This window comes from Prionailurus bengalensis, chromosome C2, assembly GCF_016509475.1.
Source record: "Prionailurus bengalensis isolate Pbe53 chromosome C2, Fcat_Pben_1.1_paternal_pri, whole genome shotgun sequence".
NCBI lineage: Eukaryota > Metazoa > Chordata > Mammalia > Carnivora > Felidae > Prionailurus > Prionailurus bengalensis.
The window spans coordinates 126126247-126147804 of NC_057350.1; the positions used below are offsets into that span (position 1 = coordinate 126126247).

Below are 21558 nucleotides of genomic sequence, written 5' to 3' on the forward strand. Positions count from 1 at the left end.
CATGGGGAGGCCAATGACATTAGACGCTTCAGGCTAGTGCACTAAGGGTCAGACAGGCTAAATGTGGTTCTTGGATCCCATGCCACATGCCTGGCTGCTCAGGAAATCCCTTTTTATTCAGGCTTCTCAACTTTCAGGAACCACTAACTGGGCTGGATCAGATCTAGTTGGCCTCCAGGCAGCCAAGCTACAGCTGAGCAGACAGATTCTGCAATGAGAAACACTCCAGGAAGATACCCTCAGCTTTGAGGTGCTGAGACTTCCATCTCCACTTCCTGAAGCTCAGGACAAAAGAGCAGCAGTTGTTCAAATGTGAGATCATAGTATTTTTAATAGTTAACAAAACATGCAGGTCAATAGTCAATGCATATACAATAGGACAGAGCAACAACAACAACAAAATTACAAGGCACAGTCTAACTCCATAGAGGCTTTCAAATGACGTGTTGGATAGAGAATGTGCTAATTAAAAACCCACCTGAGACACACCTCAGTATCTCAGACCTGACCACGGCTTTCTGGTGGTAGGAAGGAGAGCTCATTGTGCCCATGGCTTTCAAGTCAAATACTGAGAACTCTTTACAATCTCCATGCTCTAGGTTGTTCAGTTTTGTCTTCCCCATCCCTGTTTGTTTGTTTGTTTGTTTGTTTTTGGTTTGTTTCTTGATTTATCTATTCATCCTTTATCCCATCTCAGACAATGAGTTCCATGAATACTCTATCTGAGATAGCCTCAAACCATTGCTGTCTCAGTGAGCAGGGTCTCTGAGTTTGTTTTGGCCGTTGGTGAACAAAATTCCTTTCTGTTGAATGGGCTGTGATCTGCATTTCCCCAGACAGAATCCGTCCCACCTGAAGCCCCCTATAAATATTCACCATCTCCTTAGAGGCCACTTTTATATGCACTGTTGATGTGAGGACTTTTTCCCCCAAGTAATAACCCAATGGTGAGATTCCCCCATTGCCTGCTGCTCCCTGATTAGGTAATTTGAGAGATTCCCCCCCCCCCCCCCCCTTAATTCCCAGGGTGACTATTCTGGCTCTGGTGTCGGGATAGAATTCCGGTAACCTGGAAGGAGTGTAGGCTTCCTACAGCAGTGATGTGAACACCAGGAAGGCGTGCGGCTGCAAAGAGCTTTTGGTTCTTGAACATCCAATGTGGCAACGATTGTAGGTAAATTTAGTGAAGGGAAGAGCTCTCACAGTAACAAAGGTAACCACAATGCCAAGTATGTGACCTCTGGCCATGCAAGTGTGGGCATGTATCATTTGGAAATGTAACATTACATTCAGGGTCATCACTGTTTTCTTGTTTTTCAAAAGAACTTGTTTCAACTCACTCCCTAGGTTTCATCCTTTGGTTTTTACAGGGTTACACTGTATTTATCATGTATCGTCACAGTCCTGGAGAGCCCAAAGGGAAACAATTCGGATGAGTGAGCATTTCATGGAATTCAAACTTAAGTGCGATTTTACAAAGTCCTTATTGACAATATCAAAAGCCATTATTTTTTCTTTTTCTTCTATTCAAGTGCAGGGGTGAGGCTAATTCACAGAGACAGTGTATCATTTCACTAATATATTATTTATTCTAATTATATTTAGAATACCAAATATACTCAGATTACCCACAAATACCCTTTCCTCATTCTTCTAGGGACACTTTCTGGCCTGCGACAGAAAGATGCCCTGCAGTGGAGAGGTCAGGAGACCCCTGGGGGGTGTCTTGCTGGAATTAGCAGATGCCAACAAAAGCAGAAAGCTTTCTTCAAACTGAAATCACTTTGGTCCAGGTAATGTTCAAGATCACAGTGTAAGAAAACTCAGATAATGAGCTGGAGACATTACATATCTCTTTCCCCATCACTTCTTCTTCAATCAGTGTTTATTAGTAGCCAGGTTGGCGGGGGAGGTTAAAATCAAATAGCAGAAAATGATGTCTTTTGATCGACTCTCCTTTTTTCCTTTCAGAATTGTTCTGGGGGATGAGTTGGGAAATAGATCATTGATGGGCTATTGTCTGATAGGAATTCAAACCACATTCTATCATCAGATGAGGAAGGTTAAATTAAAAAAAAAATAGAGGATTGGAAACTGTGAACTATAGCCTCTAATTCATATCTGATAACTCGGCTGTTTTTGTGATGGAGCATTAGAGACAGAGACATGTGGCCCAGACCATCTAGCCTCTTCATGGATGAAATCAAGGTTTTTCTAACTTCCAACTGTGAGTCAAAAGCAATCAGGAGTCAAGGTAAAATCTCCTTGTTTTTCGAGTGCACTCTAATTGGTGGGGGGGTTCTTCTGCCCATGCCGAGGTGTCTTGGAGTTATACATAGTCGTACTTGGAAGGATGAGACTGTACCTCGTCCTCTGTGCGGGCACCCCCATCATATATCTTCTTGTTTTTGCTGTTGGGCCCAAAGCCAGTGCTGGCCTTGAAGCCTCCCGGCTTGTAGCCGACATTGTGTCCTGAGGCATGATAAGACACGGCTTTGTAGCTGAGAGAAAAAGAAACATTCCGTGACCACAGATGTATTTGATAAGAGGGAAAGCCACTCCATTTCCCCTGGAATGTCTCTGTTTTAGCCCTGAAAGTGTCCCAGGAAACCCTTAGCCCTGGGCAAACTGAGACAGGTGGTCACCCCCAGGCTTTGAGACACCAGCTTTTCTGCCTCTGCATTGGAGCAGAATTTCTTGCCTTGTATTAAGCCAGTCATTAGTGACCAGTGAGTTCCCGCTGTTAATCAATTAAAATGAAGCTGAACCAGAAACAATGTCCAGGGGAACATGGTTAGGCCAAAAAAAAAAAAAAAAAAAAAAAAAATCCAAGAATTTGTGAGTGCGAAGGTGCATACATGGAGCCCATCTCTTCTAATCTGCACAGTTTATGGGTAAGCTGACAGAGGCCCAGAGAAGGCAAATGACTTGTTAGAACTCACAGGACTAGTTAGTACAGAACTGGACTAGGATTGAGGTCTCCCAGCTCCGAGCCCCTTTATGGGATTACAGTGGGGTTTCTCTGCAGCAGTACTTTGGCATTTTGGAACAGATGCCTCTTTGTCGTGAGCGCCTGTGCATCGGGCAAGGGTTAGCAACATCCCTGGGCCCCACCCACTAGATGCCAGGATCACCCCCACCCCACCCCAAAGCTGCAACAATCAAGAGTGTTCAGTTGTTGCCAAATACCCCGTGGAGGGCAGAATTGTTTTCAGCTGAGAACCACAGAGTTACAGAATACTGGAGTCTGAGGGAACCTGGAGGGATATTTTTCTCTCTCAAACAGGATTATTCCTAAATCTGCTCAGCTGAAATGTTCCTATTCTGTTCTTTAGGTCCCCCATAAAAGAGAAGGCTCAGGATCCTTCAGTTAATAAAGTTCTTCAAAAACCCAGACTGATCCTTCTGGCTGCAAATTATACTTTAAAATGGACTCGGATGAAATGTCTGATTGCACTGGGATGGGGAGACTCACGTGGTTTCCTCAGGCACCAGGCCCCGGCAGGCAATGCACATCATCACACCCCCAATTAGCGTCAGGCCTCCAGCGACCCAGCCCACGAACAGGGCCGAACCAAAGGTGTACCTGAGGGGGGAAGTGAGGCCATGAGTATGGGTGACTCCACTCTCAGACCCTACCCGCTGTGCCTGGCCATGCCTGTCCTCTCTGTCAGCCCTCCTGGGGGTTCCACACCTATCCCTGACCATGCCGCTGAATGCTTCTTTGGGTCACAGCTGACTGAACGAGGGACCCTGGAGAACAGAAGTGGGACTGAAGCTAGTCAGTAAAACGGCTGTGGGATTTTCAGGCCCCTGGCATCACTCAGGCATGGAATTAATTATAAGTCTCTACTCTCAGAGAAACATCATTGGAAATCCCCCTCCCTCCCTATTGGCATTGGGTGGGGGGTGTCTTCAAGGTTTGGCAAGAGAAATTTGAGAGATATGGAAGCAGTCTGAAGTTATTATTTCTGAAGGAATTTTGGCCCCTCGAGTTCTTACTGTGGGCCAGTAAGCTCTCATCTTACCTAACTCAAGTAGCCCTGGCAGCTGTCCACGCAGGTAGGAGCATTATCGTCAGGAAGAACTAATGTGAAGTGACCATTCATTCTTTCATTTGTTTACTCATTTGTTCAGCAAGTATTTATTGAGCTCCCGCCATGTGCCTGGCACTGCCCTGGCACACTGGGATGCAGGGGTGACCAAGCCCTCACTTTCATGGTGCTTCTACTCCAGCTCACACTGGAATTCAAACCTGTGGCGGTCTGACTCCAGTGCTGGTGCCCTTCCCCTGGGAGGGGTGCCTCCATGGGACTCAGTTAGATCTGACTGGGATTGTCCGAGAACCAAGTCTCCTGAGAATAGAATAATTCTGATTCCACACGGACCTCTGTGGACAGTGGGGAGAGTGGCCAAAAACTTTTAGGATGTCACTGGGTATTTCCGTTGGTTAGAAAGTTACCGACTTTCCCTTCATCTCCAAGAGCCCCACAGAAAAGGACAGTTCAGCATGGCGGATACCTGCCCTTGGAGGTTTTCCCCTCATGTCCACCAAAGAGCATGGGGCTGTCCGTGGAACACCATGAATCACTAGTATGTTTAAAAGTCACCAACTAAGAACATCATACCAGTAGCTGGAAGACAGCAATGTGTGTGCAGACCTCCATAACCAAGAAAATAAGATCCTTTAGATGTGCTTTAAAAGTACACACATTTTAGCAGGATCAAAGTAAGCAATATAAGCCTGATGACCAAGCGTAATGTATAGGGCAAGGCTGGCAGACTGAGCTCAGGGCTTGAAAAGTTCTGGAAGAACATTTATCTGCAGGCAGTTTTTACTTCCTTTGGACTTGGAAGTGACAGACATTTGTTTTGAAAGCTGTTGGCTTGGAATGAAGAACCCCATCCCACCCTGTTGGCCCTCCCCAGCGTGGCTAGGGGCTTAACACCTAACCTTTTCCTGGGCGTCCTCCCGAGAGGCCCCTGTGTAAATCTCCTGGGGGCAGTCTTGGTCCCTCAGCCCTGGCGCAGACAGAACCCCTGTCCTTGATACTTCTAAAGATGGTCGAGTGACGACATAATGTTAATGATGACAACCATCACTAGCATTTATTGAGCCCTTACTGACACTGTGATGGGCACCTTTATCACAATCTCATTTAATTCTTCCAACAGCCTCATTTTGCAGGATTTCTCACTCCCATTTTACAGAGGAGGGGATTGAGGTTTAGAGAGGCTAAGTAACTTTTCCAAAGACCCAGGAAGGACACAGGAGCTACTGAAATTCAAATGCAGATCCTTCTGCCTCCAAAGCCTTCATTGTTCATCATTAAGCTAATACTATCTTCTGGGCAAGGGGAACATGAGGACTGAGGTCTCCTTCTTTCACTTAGATCCTCTTGGTCAAGGTTAGCAAACTTAAATACCTAACTAGGACAGCTAAGAAATTTAAATGAGTGAAGTGGGGAAAACCCCCACAAGCATAATGATAAATGGCCTCAGCGTTGGGACATTTGAGAGTGGTGGGGATAAACTGGAGAGGGTGAGCTCTTGCTAAGAGGGCAACTATTTTGCAGCTGCAGAGATTGTTGCCATAGAGAGTGAGGGCCCAGTACTGCTGGATCTGATGTTTTTCTTTTACAAGGAGCTGGAAAAACGGATTGCATACCTGTATGTTTGTGTGCATGTATGTGTGTGTGGTGTGAAATATCCTTGTAGTAAACACTAATGGTGCTTTGCCCATGTCCCTTATGTCCCTTTCACCATTTCTGTGTTTCTTCTTCAGCTCCTGTGGTCTTTGCCTTTGCCTGCTGGCCCTCATGCTTTCCTTTGGAGGTCAGGTTTTGATTTAGCCACTGGAGCCATTTTGCCCATGTGCACAGAGGCTGATTGGTGCTGAAGTATGAAAGTTTTGGAGTCAAGACAACTCTGAGGTATGTTTCATGCCCCACAGCTCCCCAGGATTGGGCTGAGTCCCAGAATTCATTGCAATTACCCTCTTCTCTGTCCTGGGTGCCTCACTCCCTACCCGGTCTCCCCTTCCTTAATATATCACTTGCACATGAAACCTCAGAATCTGTTTTTTCAGGCTCTGTGTTTGAGTAACCCAACATATGACACTTCTAATTTTTAAAAAGTAGTGAATAATTCAAGTTATAAAATGAAGTGTTTAGGCTAATACAAAACACCTCACAAGCTCTGAATAGCATGAAAGCAGGCACTTTGTAGCTTGGGTACCCTTAACACGGCATTGGCAGAGGATGGGATGCTGGGACCAAATGGGGTACCAGAAAGCCCATCAGTTCACTGTCAAGACATTTCTTGGCAGCTGTGTTGTCTTGTGTGACTTCTGGGTAGAGAGGATGAGAAAACAGAAAGAAGGGAAAAACTGCTGCCCATCTATGGAGGAAGGCACTCAGTGAACATTCTAGAATCCTATAGTCTCAATCTCAGGACTGAAGTTGCCTGACTGAAGGATGGTGCAGGTTCTAGGGAGATGGTGTGAGAGGATGATGTGGGTATTAGCACTGTGTGCCAGTGGGGTGGGTGACTCCTCTTGGCAGGGGCAGTGACACAGGTGCCCAGATACTCTGGGTAAGGTAGGCTCTTCTAAGTAGGTTGATCAACTATCCTGACTTGCCCATGAGGGAGGAGTTTCCCAGGATGTGGGACTTTTAGTGCTAAAACTGGTAAAGTCCCAGGAAAACATGGTCAACATACTTCTAAGTTGCCCTTATAACCAAGAGACCGTGGGAAGATCACAGAGAGGATGAGGGGAGCTTATGGGGATCACTTCCTTCTCATTCTTGAAACAAAGCAGGAACATGGATGGGGACTGGAGTTCCTGGGAGCCAGAAAGTAATGGATTTATACAACTTCACCCCCTGTCTGTATCCCACGATGGTGTGGCTGGAGAAATACCAAGTGTATCCACTCCAGAGATGATGGGTCACTTAGATATGATATTTACATCACTGTCTCAGAAGAAGGTTTTTTTCTCCATCAAGAATTTACTGCTGCTTCTTGCTTTGAAATATGTCCCTTTGAAGTGGCTAAATGAATATATGTGTTAGAGTTGCTCTTCCAGCATTTAAAAGTTCTACCCTCCTTCAGACACCAAATTATAGTGGGGTTTTGTTTCCCTCAGCTAGACTGTAACCTCCGTGAGGATGGGGAACTTGTCTTATCCCCAGCTTTCAGAACAGCTCCTGGCTCACATCAGGTGCTCTATACATAGAATGAATGAGTGAATGAATGAATGAATGAATGAGAAGAAGAGGCAGCTGTACAAGGAAGAAACATAACATTACTCTTCTCACCTATACTTCACCTTTCTCAGTTCTACTCAAGCTTTCACCTGTCCCTAGTCAGGTTCCTGTCATGGTCTGGGGATGTGGGTTGATGCTCATTTACATGCCTGGGCTAATAGTGCCTGTTTCATTGCCACCACAATGGGGCCTGTGTAAGCATGTTAGATAAATACTGTGAACTGTCGCTGTATTTCAATGCAAATGTCAGCTCAGCCTCAAGTCATAGCACCAAGGATATTTCACTGAAATGAAGTTTATGAATTTACAGATCATTGTTGATTTACGATATGGCATGGTCGCCTCTGATAAATTTTTGCTATTTCAGGCACTGACAGTCACATTAGGCATATGTGTTTAATAGGATTTTTATAACAATATTCACCACAGGGTACTAAGACTAGATTGGAAGCTTACCTGGTCTGAACAGTCTGCACCATCCCACCCATCCCAGTGTACATGTTCGCTGTAGACATCCAGAAGTTAGTAACCAGCATGTTGGCAAACACAGATACTCCAGCGATTGCACAGAGACCTGCGGGCAAAATACAAGAAAGCTCCAGAGTCAGCTTTAAAGGGATCACAACGTTTCTGAGGCAATGTATGCTGAAATGAGTTTAGATGAGCAGGCTGCGAACATTCCATTCATATAACAGAATAGCTAATCCAAGCATTGATTATTGAATTCCCACTATGTGCTAGACATTATGTTAGACTCTCTTAGAGTGCTTAGATTCTCTTATCTCTCTAATTGTGGAGGGATTTGTATGTGTGCAGAAAGAGATTTTTCCATGCATCTTGGGACAAAGGATTAGTAATACAAATATTTTGGGTCTGGTCCTTCGATGGTGTCAAGTGCTCTTTCCTTAAAATCATTTTCAAGAATCTTGACAAAATAATGTCTTTAGGGACTGAGTCACATGGCTACCTTAGGACTGAGAATTTCTTATAATAATCAGATGGCAGCTAAGGGGGACCTTAACATTCATGATCATTCTGTAGAGCATAATTGGGCTCTAGCCTCAGATCTTGAATCCCAGTGTGTAAAATTCTGATCCATGTTCAAACCATGTTCAATAGGGAGAAACCATGTTTCCTCTGCCAGAATAATTTTACTTTGACATTCCCAGAAAAGCATTTGAGAGAGGGAACCCTGGCTGCTTGTTTACCTGAGATGATGAACATGATCCCAGAGGTCAGTGTCATATTGGCTTTGGCAGAGTCCTCCATGCTGCCTATGCGGATGCACTTCAGGGCAAAGATGGACACCAGCAGGCCGATGGCACCCAGGACTATGCCCACGATCATCAGGGCTCGCACTGCCTGCAGCATGGCTGTGGGGCAAGAGGCAAGACACAAGCAGACAGATGAGACCACCTCTGCATGACCACCAGGCTTTAGTTTAATAAAATAAAGCAACCACAATCAGCCAGCATCCAATTCCTGAGAAATAACAAGTCCATAAAATGTGAACCTTGTCATTGCCAGGGGGTGTGGAATTGTGAGAAATGCAAAACCACCACATACAATCCTCTGATTGTTGAAGGACCTGCATGTACACAATTGTCTGTAGAATGACAAAAATCATGAACTGTTGGGAGTAGGGACAACCAATGGATAGCTATTTCATTTCCTCATTTTAAAGCCTGATAAGCTTTAAAGAAGGAAGAGGAAATAGCTTGATTAAGGTGACATGAAAAATTACTGATAGAGCTTATAGTAAAACTGTGCGACTTTGGCTTCTATCCCAAACATCGTTCTCCTCTAGTCTTTTCATATGGGTTCATTGCTTCATATTGTTGCGTCCGCTTTAGAAAAACCCGATATTCATTCATAGCGTGTGATGAAGCAAGGTTACTAGGTGATATACTAAGGGCACCACATTTTTGCTTGTTTCCAAAGGGACTACTATAGTCAGGGTAAGCTGTAGGTTTTGGGTATATATAACAGACTGCTATATCACTCACAGGCCTTTCAACATGACCAGTTTATCAGCAGTTCCCTTCTCTGGAAGCAATGGGAGCTGTAGATCCTGCTGGGACTCTCCCCCAGTGCCTCCCCTCCAGATAAATCCAAAGTGGTTTCTAGTGTGTCCTTAATGTGCACTGACTCATCTCAACAGTTTTTTTCTGAGCCCCTATGACTAGGCACAGGGATGACAGTAATTAATAGGTCAGCCATGGTCTCTCCGCTCACGGATCTTATGTTGAAGTGGGGAAAGACAGTCATTAAACATGCCCGCTACAAGCATAATGCATTTACAAAAGAAAGACAAATGAGTCTTGGTGTTTTCCAGAGGGAAAGGCCCCAAGTGTGGGTATTTCTGGTGGAGCAGAACTGAAGAATTGTGTGAAGCAAAGCAGAAAGCTCTATCTTACCCTAGTTATCATAGCCAATTGCTACTTTTGATTGAAAGCTATAAGTCGCTTTTCAGACATGAACAAATCCAGTCCACATTAAAAAACCCCTGCAATGTCGGTGATATGATTACCTTCATTTTATAATTGAAGAAATTGAGACAGAGAGGTTCAGGAACTTGCCCGAGGACATATTTTGAGGGACAAGCAAGAGCTGGGGGTCAAACCCAGAACTATCTCCAAATTGTTTTTCCCATCACAGTACATTCCTTTGAGGCACCTAATCCTGGAAAAACAGGCTGCCATCAGGGTACAGGGATCTGTAAGCACCTAAGAGAATGTATCCTCCAAACTCGGAGACTCAGCCATGAAATATCAACCTCTAAAATGGACGCTAAAAATGTATAAAGAAATATTATCTAAAAATCATTTCAGGGAATAACATGTCCTAGGAGATTTTATTTGTGAATGTGACTCTCAAGACAAGGATGTCCTGGGAGGAATTTCTCTCTAATCTCTCCAGGAAGATTTTCATCTCAAATATGGCCAATATCAATGGAGCTGCCAGCTTATTCACTCTAAGGTGTGTATCACAAAGCAACTTGTCATGATGGAAGAATTGGGAATCAATGAAGTATACTGAAAAAGGAGAGGCAGATCATTCAGAATTTGTTAAAGAGCCTTTGGCATTGTCTGAGGAATGGAGGCCCTGTCAACTTTCTCTCTGTGGAGATGATGGTATCCAGCCACTCTAGTTCTATGCCGCTTGATTCTGATTCTCTTCCCCTGAAGCAACTTCTGATTTTAACTTTGCTTCTCTGCTGAGAAGAGAATTCTACAAGCAGCTATATAATCAGTCATGGTCCTATTAGCAACTATATTTGCAGGATAAATATATTGGTTTATGGTGTGGATCAATTCTCCAGGATCTGACCATTCATCCCTGGAAGAATTGAATCGATTAACATTGGCATCTTGAGATTACAGCTGAGTTCTGATGCTAGAGCTGTGGTGACCCCAGTTGGGCAAAGAGAACCAATGAGGGCCTTGGAGTTGCCCTTGGATCCACTCTTAATGTAGGAGGGCTCTAGAGGGCCACCTTTGTTCTCTAAAGCCTTGCTCAATGGTTTTGCTGGCCCCACAGGATACTGGGAACAAACATTCTGTTCATTCCCTTATTAACAAATGCAAGCGTGTGTCATGTACTTGTGTATTCATTTATATTTTTGTGTTTTCACTCAGCACATGTTGGTATGTGCTCATAGTCATATGTTACATAATAATATAACTTATCCATGAATTCATTCATTCATTCATCAAGTATTTTTAAGCTCAAATTCTCTACAAAACCCTATGTCAGATGTTGTAGAATATATAAAGTTTCATGAAAAATAGTCACTGCCTTCAAGCGGTTTACAATCTGGGAAGATCATATTTTTATTGGAAATCTTGAACCTCAAATTTCTTTTCACTTTGGGAGTATATATTCTCATAGTTGCTTATGATGTGGTTCTAGTTCTCTTTAACACATACAATTATACTACTACAAGCCTGGTTCAGGACAGGTATGGACAGGACATTTGCTGGGCAGCCCCAGGCTTCAGGAAATATCCTCCAGGCTATACTGATGTGTATGTTACTACCAGAAAACTGGACATATGGAAAGAGGAAGGGGCTTGACTTTCTCTTCATCTTGTCCTCATGGGCCTCTTGTGAACTTCAAATCCACCCAGAAACTTGCTGGAGATTTTAAAATCTGCTCTTGTTCTGACATTTTAAGCCTTAAGCTATTCAGAAAACAAAATCATTTATCCCTTTTGAGAAACACCTGGCAAGGCATCTGGTTAAAACAACCAAAACCAACCAACCAACCAACTAACCAACCAACCAAAACCAACCAACCAACCAACCAACCAACCAAACAAACAAACAAACAAAAACCAAATAAACGATATTAATTAAGTAGGATAAAGGATGTCCTTTCCTCATTCTATAACAAATTAACATTTCTCCTGGACTCTCAGCAAGGGTGGGGTCATTAATTCTTTAGACTGAGTAGTTTTAAAGTTTGTTCTTGAAAACACATCATGAGGTGGCCGTGGCTGAGGCACATGGTCTTGCCTGTCATTGCTGGATTAGAAGGGCTGTGAGATTGGCAAGTGGGAGGTGAAATCACTGTGGACTTGCCTCGTATGGAGAGTTGCTGTTGCTGTGCCACAGGAGCCCTTGGGGACTGGAGCCTGGGCCAGCCTGTCCTGCTCAGCCTTTGCCTCAGGCTGTCAGATGCCCTCTTGTCTTTGCTGAGTCAGGTATGCATGGCAAGGCCTCATTTCCTTCCTGCTATCTCTTGACATCTGGATTTCTGATGAACACTGGCACCTGCTTTGAATCAGGGGTCCACCCTCACCCTGAGCACATTTCTCTTAGCCCGTGGTTGGAAAAGACACAACATTGTTTTATAACTTGTGGGACCACTGTCAGAGTCACAATCCTGGGCCTGGATGCATAGACCAAGTTCTTCCTTGCTTCGGAGATCCCTTGAGGGGTGCTTCTGAGAGTGGGAGCTGTGATGGGGGCAGGTTCCAGGAAGTAGGAGGAAATGTTCTCTACCACTCATTGCTAGAACCGCCCCCCCCCCCATGTCTAGTAATGACAATGGAGATGCATGGGGGTGACCTGAACTTCCTTTCCAGCTGGAAGAATCTACCATCTGGGATTCTAATCTTCCATAGATAGGTACCCAGAGAAACTGCTCCCAAAGGGGGTAGGTTTCTCTTTTAGCCACACTGTCTCTTATTTGCTATTCTGAGCAAGAGGCACATAAGCTTATCAGCTGATAACAGGTGAGTCAACGGCTCTATAGACTGATTCCCTGCACCAAAGGTGTGACTACGGCATTCTTTCCAATGAACAATGAGGCATTATCAGACTTGAAGGGTGGGCAGGATTCAGAGCTGACAGAAGCAAACAGAAAAATGGGAACTCAGTGTTCCCTCCCTGTTGCAAAATATCTTATTCCCCCAAACTAGCTATGGACTGACAGGCAAGGTGGGTTTGGGTGTGGTTCCCAACCCTGGTTGCACTTTAGCATCTCTTGGGGGAGCTTTTAAAGAAATATTAATGTTTTGCCTCCACCCCTAGAGACTTGCATTGAATTGTTCAATAACATAAAATTTCAAGGAATAATTTGGGAAAACAACCCTCAAGAGGCTCTGGAGGAGGTGCTTAGAGCAGGGACTTGAGAGGAAAGAGTTCCCAGGGGCTGACATCCCTGAGCTAGCTGGGGTGTGGGTGTGAGGCTATGAGACAGCAAATCACCAGGAGCCAGAGGCCTGGACCCGAGGCTTTTGTTGGTGGTGGTTAGAGAGGACCCATACCTCAGGCACAGCTTGGCTTCAGATTGGAGGCAGGGGAGGCTGATGGAGGAGTCCAAAGGAGGGGAGCCCAGAGAAGGGAAATCTGAGGCCAGACCTCAGAGAAAAGGCCCTTCAGAACAAGGGTGAGAGGGCCTAGCTTCTCCTGACATCTCAGGGAACCAATATGGAAGTCCTTTGTGTCCCATGAAATCCTACAGAATGGTGTGACGCCAGGTAGGTGCCATTCGGCAAATCTTTTAACCTCACTGAAGCTGAATTTCCTCAACCCTGGAGCTGGATAGAGATATCTCTTGCACAAAGATGTTGTGAGGACCAGCTGCTTTGGCTGGTACTAACTGTATAAACGTGAACCCTCTCATATGGTGATAGAATATGGTTGAGGATTTGAAAAAGCCATGCATGAGGGAGGGTGAGGGGCGAGAGGGGAAGCAGATTGGAGAAGAGTAGGAAGCATAAGTCCTGGGCCAAGGCAGAGAGAAGATCAGGAAAAATGGACTTAAGATCTGGCTGTCAACGAGGAGGAGGGGCAGGTGAGACAGTGAGGGGTGAGGCGCCGTCTTCATTGTCCTTCCTTTTTGACTCTAAGGTGGGGTCCAGCTACGTGACTCTGGCCATGTGTGTCTCCACCAAGAAATGGAGACCCCCCCACTGACTAGTCCACGCTAGGGCCTGATGCTTTGCGTGTGGCTGCCCTGCTGTCAATGCAACCGCCACCACAATCACAAGCTGAGGACGTGCTCTGATTCCTGCATTTGCATAGGGCAAGCGGTCACAGTTTACGCCTCAGGTACAGGTCCTCTCCGGCTTTGCAAATGTGTCCTCAGTTCTCTGTGGGATCTTCTGATCTATGTTAGTGGGGACACATTTGGATGTGTGTCCACATATTTAAAAAGGTATGTTTGGGCCAAAATAGATTTCTTTCTTGAAGAAAGGGGAAAGCAGCTTGACCAAAAACCAAGGGGCTCCCCCCGATTTCATTTCAAGTTTATCACTAACTTATAACCCCTTTACCTCTTAGGGCCAGTTTCTTCCACCAGACATCGGGAAAAGACAAGCTGGTTTCACAGGATCAGGAACACTGGACTTAATGTCAAATAGCCAATCGTAAGGAGAAACACACCAGGTGGCTCCTTTAGAAAGGGTACTGGAAAGCAGTTTGGTATTTTTTTTTCCTTTATGGATTTGTGCTTTAGATTTTGTAGAATTGTTTCCTGGGTTAAATGTGGTTTCACTAAAACTGCCCATTCCTGGGTGTGTAAATATGATTGGCAGGTTGATGGGACACTCTTTAGGTCTTCAGTGGCTGTTGGTTTTTCACATTGCTAGAGAAAGGGGGCCAATGTGGCCAGTTGTATGAAAGAAAACTCAAGACCTTTAGTGCCTGCAAAGAGGCTGGGAATCAGTGATGTGCCAGAACACGGGTAGCATGGGGGACTGAAAGAAGAAAAAGAGTACCCTAAATAATATTTGGTTTGGGTATTTGGATTCATAATAGATGCTTGATTTTGGAGAAGAAAAAAACCCTGGAAGATCAAATGTCCTGTTTGAGAGATTTGGGTGGTGTAGACAGGGCAGTAATGACTGACTGACACCAAGAACCAGATCTGCTAAATGGATTGCAAAGCCCTTTCACACAAACACCTTATTGTGAGGCATTTCACAGATGGGGAGAGCAAGATTGAGAGACCTAGCTGGCCAAGCTAGCCCTTGATCCCAGTTCACCTGCCTTTAACTGTAAGGCCCTGCCACGGCACCAAATTCAATCCAAATATTTGCAAACACATTAGAAAAAATATCACTTGCCTATGATGTCATCATGGGACCAGGGACATGAATTTGCCAGGTCTCTGCCTCCTCTCCACCCTGTTCATTGACAGCCCTCTGCTCTCCTCCCCCCACTGTCTCCAGGGCAGGGGGTGGGTGGGTGGGAAGGAAATGACACACAAGTCATCCACTCTTTAAACTCGGTACGCCTAATTGTGCATTGTGACGATATGGCTATAAATGGGTCAAGGTGCAGATGTACCCTCTACTCTTAGCGTGCTCAAGCGCAGGCCAATCTCTTCAATTCTAAAGGCAGCTCCTTGTATCTGGAATGTAGAAGCAGGGCCTGAGCATGGGCAGGGCTAAAGACACAGACTTGGAAGCGTTTCAGCCTTGTGTTCATTTCCTGCATCTGATATCTCCTGTCCATGGGAGCTTGGGCACCTTACCTTGTCTCCATATCTGAGCCTCAGTTTCCACTTTTGTAAAAACAAAGCTGATACACATTACCCTGTATTGCTGTGAAGGTTCAACTGGTAGGTCTATGTGCAGAAATGGTCGGTTTATATTTCTGGGCACTGTCCTTGGAGAATGACATGCTGCTCTGACTGTTTGGAATATAATGAGAGGGCGTCTTGGGCTATAAATTATACAGAGCTGGTCATATATAGGTAAATAGTCCTGCTACTACAACCATTTACCTCATTAATCTATCTGTAGGTTACATAGTATAGCTAGTCGAATGGAATTAAATTATTCTATGGCTGTAAGTTCCAACTAAACGTGATACATTTTTATCAGATGAATGAAGGGTATGTGAGATTTTGCAAGAAAAGAGCTTATCCTTAGGAAGAATTGAATAATTGGCAGTGATTATTATGACTGTTAACTGAAGTATTACAATGGTATCTGCCTCATGCTTTTATAGTAACTTTAAAGCTTAATTCTCTGCTGCAGGCTGGTACTCCCCTGAGCTCTAGGTCAAAATTAAACTTTCAACCTTCCATTTCTGTCTCTGGATGTTTCACCCAGCTCCTCTGCTTCAGTCTCTCTTCCCTCGGCCCCTTGTCACGCTCAAGAAAATGTTCTCAGCAGCTGTTTCAGTGCCCTCTAGGTCCTGAGTAGTTAATGTTACCCCTTTCAGCTTCCTCCGGAGCCCTACAAGTGTCTCTGGGCCACCCTCTGGCCTTCTCTCTGGCTGCTCTGTCTTCTTATGTTCCTGCCTTCAGGTTTTGAGGGTCTTTTTAGCCTATTCCTTCTGGCAATCTTCCCACCTGTCCCCTACATTAGTCAGCCAAATCTTAAGTCACCAAACAAATATTTGCATTTTGGGATGCCAATTTACATTGTAGTCACTTTTGCTGCACAAAAGCCTCGCTATTCTTTTTTTTTTTTTTTTTACTTTTTTTTTAACATTTATTTATTATTGGGAGAGACAGAGCACGAGCAGGGGAGGGACAGGGAGAGGGGAGACACAGAATCTGAAGCAGGCTCCAGGCTCTGAGCTGTCAGCAAAGAGCCTGACACGGGGCTTGAACTCACACACTGTGAGATCATGACCTGAGACAAAGTCGGATGCTTAACCGACTAAGCCACCCAAGCACCCCGAAGCCTTGCTATTCTTAAATCCACGCTGTTCTCCATGGCCATACATTAACAGTGATTTCAAGTATCTCCGTTTCTGCATATTCAGGCCCAAGAAATGTTTTTCCTGGCTTTTGGTGGAATCCTGTTCCCCTGACTCAGACAGGCAGGACTGGGATATGACTTTGTGATGGCTGCCTGGAGCTTTTCAGCTCTTCCAACTTGCGAGCAGTGTCATGAGGGTGGATGTGCCCAATGTTATTAGAGTGCCTGGGTCTGGTACAGAGATCTGGGGGATCCTATTCAATTTAGGGATGTGAGGAGGCTTCACAAAGGAGGTCATATTTGGGCTGGACCCTGCATATGAGAAGATTCATGGAGATGGCAGTGGAGTGGTGGAGGGGGTACTTGGCAGTGAGAGAAATGGGTATCCAGGATCAAGCCTAGGGTAGAGTAAATGGACAGGGAGAAGCAGAGGCTGGGGGGCAGAGGAATTGTAAGAGTTAAGTCAGGCAAGATGAGGGAGATAGGAGGGCATGGGTGTCAGGCAGTCATGTCTACACCTAATTAAGCTGCAAATGGGGGAACCATGGAGGGTTTGGCTTTTAAAATGCCCGAGAGATGAGAACTGAGAACTGGCAGTCGGTGATTGGAAGATTCTACCCGATCTGCCATAGTCAAAGGAGCAAACACTCTAGAGAGATGAAGGATAGAAACCGGACTGAGAAAGACGAAGAGCGACAGGTGATAGTAAAATGTATTCTTTTCATTTGGTTGTCAGTGACCCAGGGAGAGACAGAACTTGACAATGATCAGAATCATGAGATCTTGTAGGAAAGGAGGATATAAGCCTAAGTGAGGAGGAGAGATGACAAGAAGAATAGGGGCTGATCAGACAGGATGGTGTGGGGCCCCATGTGTGGAAAGAAACAGAATGAGCAAGAGATTGGTAATGTATGGTTTGGCCCTGAGCTGAGGTTATTGAGCATGAAGTTATGGGATGTCATGCCTCAATTTTGAATATGAGGTCAATCTTTTTCCTTCATTAAACCAATTTTTTTTTTTAACATTTATGTGTGTTTGAGAGAAAGAGAGCACAAGCTGGGGAGGGGCAGAGAGAGAGAGGGAGACACAGAGTCCGAAGCAGGCTCAGGCTCTGAGCTAACAGCACAGAGCCCTATGCGGGGCTCGAACCCATGAACTGCGAGATCATGACCTGAGCCGAAGTTGGATGCTAAACCGACTGAGCCACCCAGGCGCCACTTTTATCTTCTTTTAATAGTTAAAATGAGATGTGACTCGACAGTCTATGGTCTTGCACCTCCTCCCTTCTGACCTCTCCCTTCACAGGAGAGCATGATCCCTCTGCGCTGTCTTCTTGTGGCCAGGTCCCACCTGCCTTGCTTCCCTAAGCAGGTCTCAGTTAGTGATCCTGCTGGTCCTGCAATAGGAATGGCTTCCAAAATGCAGTAAAAACCCGAGTTCTGCTCTGTCACCCATCTTCTTTTTCTTTCCAAAAATGAAGATAAATTAGTTGAATTGCTTTTCATCATTCAATTTCAAGTGCAAGTTTATTTCCATCTACCTGTTCATAAGGTGTTAGTTTCAGAGTGGCAAATCAAACACTCTTCCCTTCCTCACCAAACTCCTATCTTGGCCACTCCTTGGAGCCACTGATTAGACTGACCTTTTATTTTCTTTTTGCCCACCCTCTTTCTTTAAATACGAGTCGCTTTCATAATATCTAGAATGCAAAGTTCCTATGTGCATGTTTGAAATAATTATCTGTATTAAAAGCAGGGGTTTAACTTCATCTTCAGGGGTGAAAAGATGTCACATTTATAATTATATTTATATTATGAAATTACTATAATATAATTATAACTTATTCTGGCATGCACTGTTTCTTAGGAGTGCACACTAGAACCTCTTAACGCAAAGCAAACAAAGGATATTTATAATTTAATGGCAATATACATTTTCTGACACTTTCAGAGACTCCAGCTTTTCAAAGCAAAATTGAATTGAGTTGAAAATGAAATGAAATTAGTTCTCCATAAGCGTTTTGGGCTAGAAGAAAATAATTCACCAACCTACTTCCTTGCTCCCATGTATGTGCAGGCAAGAGCAAGTCACATGCACACAATTTTCTCCTTTGAGGACCATTAGTCTATTCTAGTATCATGAGCATGCTTACCCTTACAACAAATCCCATTCTTTTCACCACCCGCAATTCCTTTGACTTGAGTATGAATTCTCCAATTTTCTCCAGGACAACTATAGCCCTCTTTGTCATGGAGCCAACTTCTCTCATTCACACCTTTTATTCTGAGCTGCAAGGGTCATACCCAGAGGTGGGGAGCGAGGCTCAGTCCCTGGTGTGATTTCTGACGTCCCTCCTGGCTGCAGGGAGCACAGACACCCCTCCCCGGCCCTCACCTGCTCAGGGCCCCCGTGCTGCCGGGCCTACCTGGAAGGCCCAGGATGGTGAAGTAGGGCCTGCACTCAGTGAACCCTGAGCTCTGCCTCACGCAGCTCCGCCAGAGCCCCTCGTACTGGAACACGGAGGTGACGGGGTTGTCGTACAGGTCCTGGGTGCTCCACATGTCCATCCCCGTGGCGGCGATGCACCCCGCCAGGCCCAGGAGGGACAGGAGGAAGCCCACCACTTGGCACGTGGTGGTGGACATAGCCTCGGCCCCGCGCGCCCTCCACCCGCCGCCCGAGGTCTAGCTGCACCTTCCTGCTGTGCAGGGTGTGCGTGGGCCAGTTGTGCTCCTGAGCGGAGCTGCCCTAATCAGATGGTTTCCCTCGGCTCTTGGTGTTTGCTCACTCTGTTTTCCTTAGATAGTTCAGTTTCACTCTTGGCTCAAGGGCATTATGTTTTCATTTGTTAGGGAAGCGGCCCCAAGAGGCACTTGTCCGCCGAGCTGCGCAGGCCCAGCTGGTGTGGGAGCAGAGTGGTTGGAGTGGACACCCTTTCTGAAGGCCTTGCCAGCCTCCCTTGTCCGTGGCTCTGGCTGTGACACGAGCACGCCGGCCACCGCCTGGCTAGAAAGGTGACGAGTCCAGCGCCGCGGGCAGCCCCCACAGCCTTTTCTTCTAGGCTCTGCTCGGCGGAGAGTAATGTCCTTAGGCTGACATCACTTAAAACAAAGGCCCCAGGAGTCTCCATCTTCAACCAGACTTTCACATTTCCTCCTCCACAGCTCACAAACTACTTTTCCTGCACGTCTTTCCATTGCACTCTTACAGGAATGGGTGGAGTACGTATTATTATCCCACACCCATACATTTTGAGTGAAGTGAGGCACGATAGATTAAGGAACTTGTCTAAGGGCCTTGAACCACAGATGCTGTAAAGTCAGTAAAGGCGGAGCTCCAGTGCCCACTTCCAGTCTGGTGCTCTTTCTCTATTTCCATGTGGAGAGGCAGGGGCAGGCATGGTTGTCCCCACGTTTGGGAACAGGAAGTCAAATCCAAGAGATAATGCTTTCATTTTACAGGTGTTGGAAATAGGATGAGAGGAAGCCAGACATCCTGCCGACCTCCACTTTACCTTTTCACTCATGCCACAAGAACCACGTGAAGACCACGTGGCAGACACAGAAGCTTCTAGAAAGGCCAAAGAAGGGATTAGGACTGGCTGGGCCAAAAGCCCTGATTTGGTTACAGAGAGACCTGGGATCTGCTCCTTACCCTGTTACTAATTCGCTCTGTGCTGGGTGATTTGGGGCAAACTGCTCAGCCCCTACAGGTTACGGTTACTTTATCTGTTCCATTTGCAGACTAAATAGAATACTTCAGAGCCCTCCTGGATCTCATACACTGTCTTCCACACTTGGCAGAAAAGTTTTCACTACAGTTGGTCAAAATATCAGGAATTATGTAATCCTGAAAAAGAGAGACTTGGCCAGAAATTAGCCATTGCATTTTGACTACCCAATTCGATTTTGTTCGAGAATTGATTAACCTGCCACTTCCTGGGGGGTCATGTGTATCAGGTGTCTGAATTCGGAACCATTTTAATTCTGGCTTCCCCAACTCTGGGTTTCCAGGCTGGGAAACACACTCACCCACCAATGTCTAACCTGTACAGGTTCTCCAGGAAACAAGCCTGTGCATCTGGACATTTCAATGTTATCTTGAGTGCGTCCAGCCACTGCTCCCACAGCTTTTTACCCAGCAAACACAGAAAGCAAATATGGAAGGTCTCCCCCTAGTATGAATGGAGGCAATACTCCCCTCAAGTGCATCCCTTGCTTTAGGTTCTGTGATCAGTGTAGAGAGTGAATCATGAGCCAGAAAACTCAAAAGAAGAGAGTAAGCAAGAGTTACATCACTTAGGGTGAAACAGTGTTGGTGTGTCTGTTTTCCCTAAGCTGAGTTACAAGGCCAAGTCCAAAAGGTGGGGAGGGAACAACCAGAAAAAGTGATTCTGATCTTTGCTGCTGGAGGGGGATTAGATCGGAAAATATTGGAATAGTTCTGCAATGATTCTGCCACAGTTTCTGTGGACAGAGTCCATTTTGTTCTTATTTCAACCAAGAGGCCGGCTTTTTATTCATAAAGAGATCTGTAGATGTTTGGTTTCCAACATTTATGTTGGAACATTTATGTTCATTTTATGACATTTGTCTAACACCCACTCCATACCTTGACTACAGTACCACTGAAATAGTCAATTGAAAATGGAAAAATAAAAAAAAAAATAGGTTATTACAAGTTATCTACTCTCACATGGCAGTTTTTCCTCTCCCCTTCCCTATGGAAATATTTTTATGCGAGATTTCAAGACAGGGAAAAAAAGTTATTCTGTAATAATGAATTAGCTTTCTTTCTTGTTTAGAATGGTGACAGTGATTTTATTTTTGGGGAGAAGAAAGGGTCAATTTTATTTTTTTTAATTAGAAAAATTTTCTTTTACATTTATTTTTGAGAGAGAGAGAGAGAGAGAGAGATGAGCATGAGTGGGGGAGGGGCAGAAAGAGACGGAGACACAGAATCTGAAGTAGGCTCCAGACTCCAAGCTGTCAGCACAGAGCCCAACACATGGTTTGAAATCATGACCTGAGCCCAAGTCAGACCTTAACCAGGCGCCCCAAGAAAAGTTAATTTTAAAGGATAAACTGGGGGCGCCTGGGTGGCGCAGTCGGTTAAGCGTCCGAC

General features: G+C 45.2%; 1 protein-coding gene across 1 annotated transcript; it reads right to left on the minus strand.

The window, feature by feature from the left end:
* Positions 1-313: 313 nt before the first annotated feature.
* Positions 314-19253, minus strand: CLDN18 (claudin 18). Its single transcript, XM_043595323.1, has 5 exons — positions 18860-19253; positions 8477-8641; positions 7725-7842; positions 3476-3586; positions 314-2501 (listed from the first exon to the last, which is right to left on the minus strand). The coding sequence occupies exons 1-5, from the start codon at positions 19077-19079 to the stop codon at positions 2330-2332; spliced, it is 786 nt and encodes a 261-aa protein (XP_043451258.1). The 5' UTR covers positions 19080-19253; the 3' UTR covers positions 314-2329.
* Positions 19254-21558: the final 2305 nt, after the last annotated feature.

What these genes read in the sequence shown, in the direction of transcription:
- CLDN18 (XM_043595323.1), bottom strand. Translation starts at nt 19,079, where the DNA reads ATGTCCACCACCACGTGCCAAGTGGTGGGCTTCCTCCTGTCCCTCCTG. An exon ending in CACCATCCTGGGCCTTCCAG is followed by an intron (nt 8,642 to 18,859) that starts GTAGGCCCGGCA and finishes CTTGCCCCACAG; the next exon opens with CCATGCTGCAGGCAGTGCGA. An exon ending in GTGCAGACTGTTCAGACCAG is followed by an intron (nt 3,587 to 7,724) that starts GTAAGCTTCCAA and finishes TTCCCCCCTCAG; the next exon opens with GTACACCTTTGGTTCGGCCC.